Source organism: Octopus bimaculoides, chromosome 15 (genome assembly GCF_046866305.1).
Source record: "Octopus bimaculoides isolate indiv1 chromosome 15, ASM4686630v1, whole genome shotgun sequence".
NCBI classification, from domain to species: domain Eukaryota; kingdom Metazoa; phylum Mollusca; class Cephalopoda; order Octopoda; family Octopodidae; genus Octopus; species Octopus bimaculoides.
In genome coordinates, this window is record NC_142942.1 from 27,017,859 (window position 1) to 27,031,096 (window position 13,238).

Sequence of the window (13,238 nt, forward strand, 5' to 3'; positions counted from 1 at the left end):
TTCGCAAGCCGAGTTTAGTGTTCAATGAAAGAGACGTTGGCATGGGTGCCAGTCTACAAATTTAGTTCAATTTTGATTTCACTTGCCTCAACAGGTCTTCGCAAGCGAAGTTTAGTGTTCAATGAAGGAATGTTACATGTAAGTGGGCTGGCTACATCCCTGGCAGAGGCCTTGGATTTTGATCTCACTTGGCTTACTGGGTCTTCTCACGCACAGCATATTTCCAAAGGTCTCGGTCACAAGTCATTGCCTCGGTGAGGCCTAATGTTCGGAGGTCATGCTTCACCACCTCATCCTAGGTCTTTCTGGGCCTGCCTCTTCCACGGGTTCCCTCAACCGCTAGGGTGTGGCACTTTTTCGCGCAGCTATTCTCATCCATTCTCCCCACATGTCCATACCAGCACAATCGTCTCTCTTGCACCCCACAACTGATGCTTCTTAGGTTCAACTTTTCTCTCAAGATACTTACAGTCCGTCAGGTATGCACAAAAAGACAACACCAAGAGATCCCCTTGAGAATAAAATGACAGAAGATCCTAAGGTGATGTTAATGTTATTATTTGATGTTGTTGCTTAGCCCCTGATTTGCCCCGATTCAATAAATCTATGATCATAGGGCCCACACTACTATGAGCCATTAAGACCCAGCAGTACTTGAGATGGGAGAAGGGTCACCTGGTGATTTATAGTTGTTGAGGTACTTTCTGAATGTGAATAGGAGGTTAGCTTCTTCACTGCTTATTTGTAGGATTTTCGAGCGAGATCGTTGCCAGTGCCCCTGGACTGGCTCTTGTGCGGGTGACACATAAAATACACCATTTTGAGCGTGGCCGTTGCCAGTACCCCCTGACTGGCCTTCGTTGCGGGTGACACGTAAAATCACCCACTACACTCTCTGAGTGGTTGGCGTTAGGAAGGGCATCCAGCTGTAGAAACTCTGCCAAATCAGATTGCAGCCTGGTGTTGCCATTCGGTTTCACCAGTCCTCAGTCAAATCGTCCAACCCATGCTAGCATGGAAAGCGGACGTTAAACGATGATGATGATGATGATGATGTATATATATTAGAAGGTTTGGAGGTGATGTACAGGAATTATATTATAGAAAAAAATTAAGGTACTCAGAAATCTGGATGGTTATACATTTACAGATTTTTATTAATATGTCACATGTTTTATAAATCATATAAAGCGCTTTTCACCTAATCGTGTAGGATTTTCAAATTTTTGATTTCACCTTGCGATGCCGTCTCTGTATATAGTTTTATTGAGTGTGTAGGGGTGGAGAGAGAGATATATGGGATAGTAAGAGAGGGTGAGGAATGGAGGGAAAAGTGAGGGAGAGAGAGAGAGTGTGTGTGTGTGTGTGTTTTTGTGTTGGTGTGTGAGTCTGTGTGTGTACCTGTGTATCTGAAAGGAGTGTATATATACACTGTAATAATAACTACTGAGTTTCTTAACTCTTTGGATCTTCCTGGAATACCTTCTTACAAACTAACATTGAAGAAAGGATTCCAATCATGATTTTGAAAAATCTGGATCCCTCAAAGACTGATTGTTAGGTATCTTTTGGAGGCAACAATTCTCACTGGGCAAGGGAAGGGAGGAAATGTGTTTATTCTAAGAATTCCACTGATTCCAGCAGACATGCCCTTTAAATTAAGAGATTTTCAGTAAGAGTTAGTTTAGCAGTGTCAATTAACAAGAGTCAAGGACAATCACTCAAAATTGTTGGACTTCACTTTATGCAGCAGTGCTTTTCCCAGGGTCAGCTCTATGCTGGTTGTTCCAGAGTTGGAAATGACAACAATCTCTTCATACTCACACCAAATGGGAAAACTAAAAATATTGTTTATCCTGCTGCATTACAGTGATCTCCAAATGTCACAGTGATACAAAATTCTCCAAATATGATACTCTGTGATATAAATCTGAGATGGTAGGATATCAATAAATGCTTTATTATTATTTTATAACTTTCATACCATTATCTAACAATTTTATGCCTTTGTAATTGCTTCTCTCAAATGCTTTTCCTTTGTGCATGTAACAGTTGATGATGATACCGCTACATCAGTCATTGGGTATGACACCTTCCTGTACTATCTGATTGACTAGGCAAGTGATTAGCATATACTCTACATCATCAGATATTTTAAGCATTTCTGTAATTAACCTTACAGACCAGCTTCCTTCCCAGCTTTCATATCCTTATAACTAATTTTAGCGGATGGTCTCTTTTTGGGGGGGTCTACTTTGAGTAGGTATCACAATGAATTTTTGAAAATATTGTACTTTTTCTTGGAAAGCATCAAAAAAGAAAAGTTTGATACCTCATTTGTGAAATTTGGGTGAATATTTTAGGAAATATGACAATTTGAATGATCAGCGAAATGGTCGAAATCTTGCCTAATTGAATACTTAGACATATTTATGATGTCATATCTTTGAAACTAAGGTGATAATCATCTTCATATTACACAAATTAATAGTGACCATGGTATAGCAGTTGCCTATTTTTCTCAGGTTCTTGGAAAGGAAACATCTTTTTTTTTGGCAATTTTTATATAAAATATTTTATGTAAAGCCTATTTTGTTATGTCACAGTCAATTTCACAGTGTTTTCAGGCCTAGTTAAATCCAAAAGTACAAGTTACAGAGCAGGCACTTGAGTTTTGGCACACTTGTAGTTGGTTTGGAACTAAATAAATCCTGAGATTTTGGAACATGACAACATTTCAATAAAATTTTAATGAACTATTAAAAATGGAAGAATTTTAGATCAGGACACCCACATAAGTTGGATTTTCTGTTTTGATAGGCATTTTTCCTTTTTTCTTTATTTGTTTTTTTGCATCACAGTCTTGGAAATGATGATGGGGATAGACTTTTTATGAAAAAACATTCTTAGAAATTTATTAAACTCAGTTTAGTGCATTTTTTTTTTTTGTAGAAATATGTTTACTTAGTAATTAGTTTGTCCATTTCTTGGCTCAAACTCAAAATTTGAAGCCTTGGATTTGTGTTCTGTTTGATCTCTTGCTGTGTGCAAATATGTCAGTTTGGCAAGTGGGGTTAGTATGCTTCCCTCTTTACTCATTTTGCACTTTTTTTGCTATATCATGACCAGAATTACTGATGACCACATTAAATTCTTGAGAAATTTTTTTTCTTATAATATAAAAATCTTGAAGAAAATATGTCCTTTTCTAAATGAAAATTAACAATGAAATTTTAACTTTTATATTTCATAACAATTATCTGACCTACTTCCCATTGGTTTCTATATCAAAATAAAGTGAAAAACTTTTCTCTTCATGATAGGATGATTTTTAGCACAATTTGAGTTATGGCGCTTGAGCGCATTGAACTAGAATGAGGGCTACCATTCAACAGTAAAAAAAAAAGATACATTACAAACTTTGTAAATCCGTGGAAATACCAGGGTGTTTGAGAGACCCTGACATGATCTGTAACTGTTGCATTTTAATTAACACTATATGAAAAGAAAGCTCACATCCAGAATTTCAAATGATATATAATTTTCCTTGGAGAATATTTATTTTGACATGAAAATGATGAAACAAAAAGTGTGTTTTTGCATGTTCAAACTATGCTTGTCTCCATTGTATGGCATTCTATAGTGATACCTACTTTCAACAGATCCTCTCTATTACCTTTTGTATTCTCCTCATTCAATTACCTTTCATAGATCTCTTCCTGTGTGGTGCGAGAACAAGAGTGCCATTATCATTTCTGTGCACACTTCTACCAACATGATGATTTTCTTTAGTGAACTGCCTTGCAGTGTAAGACACCTGAGACTTCTGATTACAGAATGTGCAAACCTCTTACTTTCTTCCTTTTGTCTTACTAAGTATATCTGATATGTAGCTTCTCTTCTAGCTACTTGATAGTGTTATCTACTGCCCTCTCACTTCCAGTATTCTCAATCCTGTTTCTTAGCTTTTATGGCTCTATCTACATTTCACGTTCCATCTGGCTGAAACCTTGCCCCAGCCACAGATCTGATTTGTTACCTTCAGCAGGTTGTCTTGTGTTAACTCTCAGTTATTCTCTGTGTTATTTGCCACTATCTCCTTCCTCTTGTCATATACATCAATTATGATACTCTGAACCTATAATAACTAGACTGCTCTTTTAGCTTTCATATCTTCCTTCTGCAAATTGTCTTGTGTCTCTTAGCCTGTCAAGCACTTACTCTGAATTCTTTAATCAGTATTCATGTTGAACATATCTCATTTCCTGGTGAGCATAAAGTGTATTGATGGTAAATATAAAGAGCCAAAAGTTTGTATGACGATTTGCAGAAAATATGAGTGAAACATTCTCTGGTTAGTAAGGTTTAAGAAGTGCTTGAATTTGCAGAACATCAAAAATGACTGGTGAAGCTGCCAGTGCTGATCCAGAGGCTGCTACTAATTATCCTGAGCCACTGAAAAAAGCCTTTGCTAAAGGTTGCTACACACCAGAGCAAGAATACAGTATTGACAAAACAGCACTTTTATAGATGTTCATACTTGCTAGAACTTTCATTTCTCAAGATGAAAAATCAACACCAAGATTTAAAGCTTCCAAAAATTATGTGATATGAAATTAAATATGAAATATATGAAATTAATGTTTCTATTTGTGTATTACTGAAAATTCAAGGGTCATGCAAAGTTTAATTTATCTCAGATTTAGTATTCAAATAACAAGGCAAGTGGGGTTTTTTTAAATATTTTTTTTGTCCTGCTGTAAAAGGTAGAGTGTCAGACAATATTTTCAACAAAGCATTCTTTTGGAAATTTGCACTGGTAATGAGAAGAAATATATCCCCAAGAATACAACTTCTTTTCTCCAGCTATTGGATTAATTCTGATAGCTAACTGCAAGGCCTATTATCAAAAAAACTTTCAAACAACTTTTGAAAGATTGTCAGGGGAAAAAAGAACTACAGAAATTCAACATGTTGTGGACAGCATAATTGAGTCGTAGGATAAAATAAAACTCTTAACTTTGAAAATCATCATCATCATCATTACCATTTAATATCCATGTTCCATGCTTTTGTGGTTTGGACAGTTTGATAGGATCTGATGTATCCAAGGACTGTATTGAACTCCAATGTCTGCTTTGGCATGGTTTTTATAGCCGGATACTCTTCCTAGTGCCAACCACTTTACAGCATAAACTGGATACTTTTCTTTCATGCCATGTGCACCATTAAAGTCATCATGCACTTCACAAGGCATTGAGTCCTGGGGGAAATCATGGGGGTTAGCTTCATGCTAAGGGGATTACTATGAGAGGGAGTGACAGAGGTGAGAAGAAAAAGAGATGATCAGTAGAAGCTACAAGACCTAGATAATGTGAGGCCATCTAGAGGTGGCCCCACAAGGCCCAATCTGAGTAGAAGTGATGGATAGTTTGCAAGACTGTATGGGAAGGTGAATGAGGGTAGAGAGGCAGACTACTAAAGTGGTTAGGACTGAAGGGTGGCTGAAATGAGCCAGGGGCTAGGGAAGACAGAGGGATGTAGAAGAGCAGGAGCAACAAGTAGCAGGAGTAGTAAAGATGATACAGTTGCTGGAGAGGGGAAGGAAGGACAAGACAGGTTTGATATGGTTGATTAGTCTGTGAAGCCAGTGGGGAAGAGGCAGGCATAATGCATGAGGGGAGGGAGTCACTGTAATGATTGAACCCAAAACATAGCACTTCCAGGTATCAGTTTTACTGATGAGAGTGAATCTTTTTGAGAACCTCATATCACCAGAAATCCCAATTCTTTGTCATCTTATCTCTTGGGACCAGTGTCCTCAGGTCAGCTTTCACCTTCATCTCATATCTTCTTGGGTCTTTCTCTTCTGCAGGTTCCAGCCACATTAAGCCAACTACACTTCTTTATACAGCTCTCTTCATCCATACACATCATATACTGCACATACCAGTGCAGTTTTCTTTCTTGGACACGGCATCTGATTCCTTTTATACTCAATTTTTCACTCAACACTTTTCTGCTAATTCTTTCATATTGTACATCCAACAGAGCATGCTCACCTTGTTTTTTTTTTCCAGTCTTCTTAAATCCTCTGCATTCTATACCCATATCTCACTACAGTGCTGCATACACAAGCATGATACAATCTACCCTTCATTCTTAGGGAAAAGATCTTTGTTGTCAATGGTGGTAGTAGCTTCCTAAACATTCTCCAACCAGTTCTTACTCTAGCAACTATACTTTCAGAGCAGCCACCTCCCTTGATAATTACATCTCATAGGTAACAGAAGCTATCAACTACTTCTAATGAGCTATCTGAGCATTTAAGAGACTCAATTTCAGATATGCTTGTACACTCTGCTTCAGTGCATCTACCACATATGAAGCTTTTTTCTCATATAGCCAGTGATTCCACTATCTCTTTGAAAAATGCTTGCAAAAATATTTAACCAGACTGTATCCATGACTTAACAAATTTTCCACAAGCAGAAGGTCTGCATCAAACTCTGGAAGATATTGTGACTCTTACAAATGATGTAGAGTTTGAAGAATTCATAATGAGTTGCTAGTGTCAAGGAGCTGATACTCTTAGAACAAGTGTAAACTGAAAATATGGAAATGCTACCAACTCCACTTGAATTGACTACAAAAGAATATTGCTAAAGGGGAATATATGTAAGTTTTTACTGATAATCCTAAATGTGCATGTAACATAAAAATTGGAAGAGGAGTTTACAATGATCACAGCTCTTGCACTGAGCTGTAAGAAAAAATGATGGGCTATAAACAAACAAACAATTTTCATCACCTCTCAAGTAGATTTCAGTACTAATAAACTATAAGCTGAAATATAGTGGCCTTCATCTCAGTTACTCTTGTAGTAACGCCGTGCGCATGTGTAGTCTCACGCATGCATGGAATTAAGCAAGTGTTCCCGCTTAATTCTATCTCTTTTACGGTCGGCCGACCATGAGCATGGACGTGATAAGCTGTCTCTCTACATCTTTCGGACTTACACTCGACAGCTTCGCTTGCAACTACATACCCACGTCCCAACAACTATGCTCACATACACACAGAAGCTGTAACAGCAAGAACTAAAGATGTATATATTTACCACCTAAATAAAGTGTTGTTTAAGTTGATGGTCTGGAGTTCAGCGTTCCGTTATATTCTTTAATTTTATAGTAGGAAAGTCAGGTATACATCTAAAGATGTATAACCCACTTTCCACTAAAGTGGTGACCCCGACAAAGAAAAAACGCAGCATGAATTCTGGACTACCAACTTATAACTGGTGAACACCGACTAAAGAACAAATACGGCCATGGAGACTGAACTACGTATGACCAACATCTCCAACCATAGTCAACACGACTCAACAAGCGTGGTTTTTATTCTCGCCTCTGTTAGAATGGATGTTTTCCACTCACGAAAAACAGACAAGAATTACAGCCTGCGACTTTCCAATTGTGTACTCAAAAAAAAAAACTTGGTATAAAACTCTTACGTGTTCTGACTTTCTTTCTGCTGTGATTTCTCACATACATATAGACGGCCTGTTTTTTATTATGTTCTTATATGTCGCATTCACACTCTCACATACACATACATTTTTTATGCTACACAATAACTCTTGTTATTCATTTCATACGGTTGTCTTTTCTATCGTCTCATTACTGGTATTTACGAATTCACTAATGTTCGTAGTATAACGTAATTACTTGTATATCATCTTTGATATATATTTTGGTGTTCGACCGTGTGACACGTTTAAATAAAAGGAGTCCTCTGTTATTCCATTCGTCACCATTTCTCCTTTTTGAGTTCGCACGGTTGTTCTTTCATCTTGGGTTAAGAAAATTTTTCTTCGAGGTTTTCGCTAATGGTCGTACAGAGATTTGTCTGTCGATCGTTCTGTAAAAGCGTACCTCTTCAAACACTCATCACCAAACAACCTTTTCGCCACCAGCGTCGTGCGCCAACCAAAATTACCACCGTGACGACAACAATTACTACTACCAACTACAAGCATTCCCCCCGACGTCGCCAAGTTTCAACAGATCATTACCACCACACATACAGAACACAGCTATAGCAGTTCCTGCGCCGACGTCTTCATCAATGTACTGTCTACCACAATGTCGTGCGCCAACAACCCCACCACCAGGGACACACCATATCAACACACTCGGTTTTGTCGACTCTGTTAGAGTGGATGTTTTCCACTCACGATCAACAGACCAAATTTTCCTTGTGTAAACTTTCATAGAATATTCCGTACCAGGTAAACGGTCACAACTAGCATCTGATGCTCATCTATAGCTCTGCTCACCGACCACGACTTCCTGAGTACGGACATTCTATCTCCTTGTGGGACTCTTGTACGAACTGGATTTTTTCTCTACAGACACTTTTACTATGTTCTGTGTTTTTTCTCACACACACACTTGTGCACTCATACATTTTCTTTCCTTTCAGGGAAAACAAACAATCAGACTTTTACATCGCGTGATTCCAGTTTCCTGGACGGTTGTCATCACGGTTGTTTTGTCATTATCATTTCATTTGTACATTGCATGCATGTATCACACGAGCGTACATTTCATTTCTTTAATTTTTCTTTGTGTGTGTTTTGTGCTACATTCTTGTGGGTGGTTTTCAGTGGCCATCCTGCCTCAGGCGTTCTAGCAGATTTCATTTATCGTGCGTTTCTCGCACTGGCGAGGGAGCCCTGTAGTAACGCCGTGCGCATGCGTAGTCTCACGCATGAGTGGAATTAAACAAGCAAGCATTCCCGCTTAATTCTATCTCTTTTACGGTCGGCCGACCATGAGCATGGACGTGATAAGCTGTCTCTCTACATCTTTCGGACTTACACTCGACAGCTTCGCTTGCAACTACATACCCACGTCCCAACAACTATGCTCACATACACACAGAAGCTGTAACAGCAAGAACTAAAGATGTATATATTTACCACCTAAATAAAGTGTTGTTTAAGTTGATGGTCTGGAGTTCAGCGTTCCGTTATATTCTTTAATTTTATAGTAGGAAAGTCAGGTATACATCTAAAGATGTATAACCCACTTTCCACTAAACTCTCATTCCATAACAGTCCTTACCCATTGGTCCACCTCATTTGTGGTTAGAATGTACTCTGTATAATATTGAACTTCTCATTTATACCTTAAAGTATTTCTCTTCAAATGGTTTTGTGTATATCTATGTTGTACTGTAGATGTTTAGAAATTGTTATTTTCATGCTTAAATGTGGCTGTGTCACTTGTTTTTTGTTGTCGTTTTTCGAAGAAATCCATTAGAATATATTCTTACTTTATGATATGAAAATCAATGGGAAAATTAATTACACATTATGGTGAAGTAATGGAATTTCCATTACTGTGGGAAATTCCTGTACTTTGTATGCATCAACTTCTCCTTTTAATCTTAGGTTGAATGATATGGGTTATATAATTTGATCTGTGGTTTTTATCATTTGTTTTTATATGTGTGTGTTGGAGTGCCTGAATTAGTTTAGTGCTGGTGTGACATGTACTCAGTTTGTATATATAGTGGTTGATTGCCATTATAAAGTGCAATAAAATTTCACAAGTAAATCATCCTTCAACCTTTTCATTACATTTTTTGGTTGACTCATTTATATTTAAAAGTGTTAAGGGATAATTTTAAGAGCATCCAAGAAGCATTCCATAATGATAAGTATCCTCTGACAGTGACAGTGGTATTGATAAGTAGATGCTATGGTTGATCTGAACTTATAACTCAATTTATAACTAATACACTTGTATTAGTACTTTCCTTGGGCCGGGCTTGAATATCGCAATTTTATATCCTTTATATCCTGTCCATGTAAATAGTATTTATATTATTATTTTATTTTTCTTATATTCTCATAATATGCTGTTTTTTTTTTTTAATTAAAAAAATTTTTTTTTTTTTGCAACAGATTGGCACTGTTGTTGTGCCCTGGCCTCATGGAGGACTTTTTCCTATTGTTGGTCTTCATTCTGAAGGAGAAGAACTAGAGCTTCATTTGGACAGCCATTTTCAGCATGATGAAGTTATTCTAATGACTGTTGACAATATTGATGATGAATGGTCCCGCTTGCATCAGATTCGCTTAAATGGATGTGTCAGTAGTAGTTTGGTATACTTTTATTGTAGTTTTTTGTTCATATTAATACCATCTTTCTTAGAAATGGATTTATTCTCTAAAATGTTGTATTATTGTAAAATATAATTGCCAACTAAATGTGGCAGTCCCATAGAGGACGATGCTACTGTTGTTTTAAGCCCCAGGACATCTCCTCCAGCTGGCTAACAACACACTGTCTGTGTCCGATTAGAATTTGCAAGGGGAAATCATCATTCCCATCTCTAGCCTTATGTGATACACACAGACCTGGGTTTCTGGGTAATAACCCATCATCAGTGTGTGATAATCATGAGTTAGTGATGAGAACTCACTCCACACACAAAATACTATATGCTTTTTCCAGTGACAAACTGTCGCCGATCTTGAAAAAGGAGAAATAAGCAATAATAAAACACTGAGCGAGAAGTAAACAGTAGCAGTACGGAATCATAAAATATAATTGCCAACTAGATGTGAGGACAATGCTACTGTTGTTTTTAGCCCCAGGAGGACATCTCCAGCTGGTTAATGACACACCATCTGTGTCTGATTAGAATTTGCGAGGGGAAATCATCGTTCCCATCTCTAGCCTTACATAACACACAGACCCGGGTATCTGGGTAGTAACCTGCGACATCTAGTTGGCAATTATGTTTTACAATTCCGTAATGCTACTGTCTACTTCTTGCTTATTTCTCCTTTTTTGAGATCAGTGACAGTTTGTCACTGGAAAAAGCATAGTATTTTGCATGTGGAATGAGTTCTCATCACTAGCTCGTGATTATCACACATTGATGACAGGTTACTACCTGTGTGAACAATGATTTCCCCTTGCAAATACTAATCAGACGCATACAGTGTGTTGTTAGCCAGCTGGAGGAGATGTCCTCCTGGGGCTAAAAACAACAGTAGCATCGTCCTCTATGGGGCTGCCACATCCAGTTGGCAATTATATTTTACAATTCTGTACAGCAACTTTTTACTGCTTGCTCAGAGATTTGATATTGTTGTATTATTGCTATTTGTTTAATGTTTTTACAATACCTTCATAATATGTTATTTTAAGAATATCTTCTTTGTTTATACTCTTATCCAGTCTCATAACTTGTCATTAATCCCTTGACTCAACTTAATCCTGTATATCATCTGATGTAAAACACTAGCAAAATCAGTAGAAAGGCTTTGCTTTATTCAGAGATAAATGAAATGGACAGTCTTGTTTGTTTTACATCAGATAGTACTCTGTTATAGACTCAAATGATATCACATCATATTAGCACCAAAATGGAAGTGATCTGACAAATGGCATTCTCCAAGTAAAAACTCACTATTGATCTGGCTCACATGACCTGGTAAGTATATAACATGCCTAAGGTGCCATGCAAAGAGACTCAATATGCATAACAAATTACAGCAGAAAGTGTATCTATAAGTTTCTGGATAAATTCATTTACATAAGAATATGCAAAAGATAACAGACAGTAACATATTACAGAAATTGTAATAATAATTATTAGTTCAATCTTCACCTGTTCAAAATTTTTCACCATCAATAACTGTTTTGAATTTTAGATAGTGAAGTGGATTTTCAAACATGAAATAGAGACACAGACACGTTGTTTAGTTAAAAAGTTCACTTTGCAACTATGTGATCTTATATTGAGTCTCTTTGCATGGCACCTTAGGCATGTTATATACTTACCAGGTCATGTGAGCCAGATCAATAGTGAGTTTTTACCTGGAGAATGCCATTGCAAAATAAAGTCTTTCAGGTGGCTGTTCGTTGACTTTGATGACTATGAATTGAGGACATAGTAGATGGGTTTTTATCCATCTTGAGAAAATAGCCTACTGATTTCTTCTAATGAAATCTGTCAAATTCACTAAATCATTTGCAGTGATTAGATCCTATAGGAGACCACCATATTCAATTATGTGTCACTTATGTATATCCTAAAAATCTTAACCAAGATCGAGATACTCTAGAGGTTACTGAAAACACCAAAATTAATAGAATATTCTTACCTCTCAGTCCAATATCAAGAATACATCATCATCATCATCATCATCATCATCATTTAACATCTGCTTTCCATGTTGGCATGGGTGGGATGGTTTGGCTGAAAAATTGGTAAGTCGGGGAGCTGCACCAGGTTCCAATCTGATTTGGCAAGGTTTCTATGGCTGGATGCCCTTCCTAATGCCAACCATTCCAAGAGGATAGTAGGTGTTTTTTACATGCCATTGACCTGACACCAGCATCAGCTACGACTATAGTTTTACTTGACTTGACAGGTCTACTCAAGCACAGTATATTGCCAAAGGTCTCAGTCACCTGTCACTGCCTCTATGAGACCCAACACTCAAATGTTTTATTGTATAGATCAGACTGTGCTATAAAACTTAAGGAACTTGCAGAATCATTGTTATCTTCCATAGCTGACTTGTAACATTACTTTTTATTTACGAGATCAAGATCAAATCTGTTATTCAGAGGAAAGACCTTTTTTGTAGATTCAACAATTACCTCTCTACAGATAAAGGGATGATTTTTTTTTCTCTAAATTATTATCAACAATATCCCAGTTTTAAGATAGATAGATGAAAAATTAGGTATCCAAAAATATCATAATATAGAAGGTGATATGCTTTCATCCAGCCCAGAACTATAGGCAATTTTTTACATGACAGTAGAACACAGTCAAGACTGAAGGGTCCAATAGGGTATGGTCAAGAATAGTTGGTTCTGAGGTGGCTGAAGATGGTAAATGATAACAGGGACACATTTAGGGATAATAAACTGATTGTAAGTTCTTATATAGTGTCTGAGCACTAATTGATAATTGTATAATAATATAAAGTTTATTTGGTAAATCAGACATACATAACTGAGAGCTAATTGGTCATTACATCATGTTGTTTTGGAGTATTTTTTATGAATACTGGGCCTGCTGGAAATAGCAGCTGAATCTTCTTAAATTACATCTAAATAAAGAGAAAGACATATTCTACACACTCTGAAGAAAAACAGGATGCACAAAACTGGTATGCCTTTGATCATGATATCCTGGAGTTA

The 13,238-nt window shown here is 37.1% G+C and overlaps 1 protein-coding gene across 3 annotated transcripts in view; it reads left to right on the forward strand.

Annotated features, from left to right (window-relative positions):
- Positions 1–13,238, forward strand: part of LOC106881644 (SPRY domain-containing protein 3) — a 360,055-nt gene that overhangs the window by 239,995 nt on the left and 106,822 nt on the right. For all 3 annotated transcript variants that reach the window (XM_089363629.1, XM_052973458.2, XM_089363628.1), the window contains exon 6: positions 9,974–10,159. In XM_089363629.1, coding sequence (XP_089219755.1) covers positions 9,974–10,159 — 186 coding nt within the window. The remainder of the gene's footprint in view (positions 1–9,973; positions 10,160–13,238) is intronic.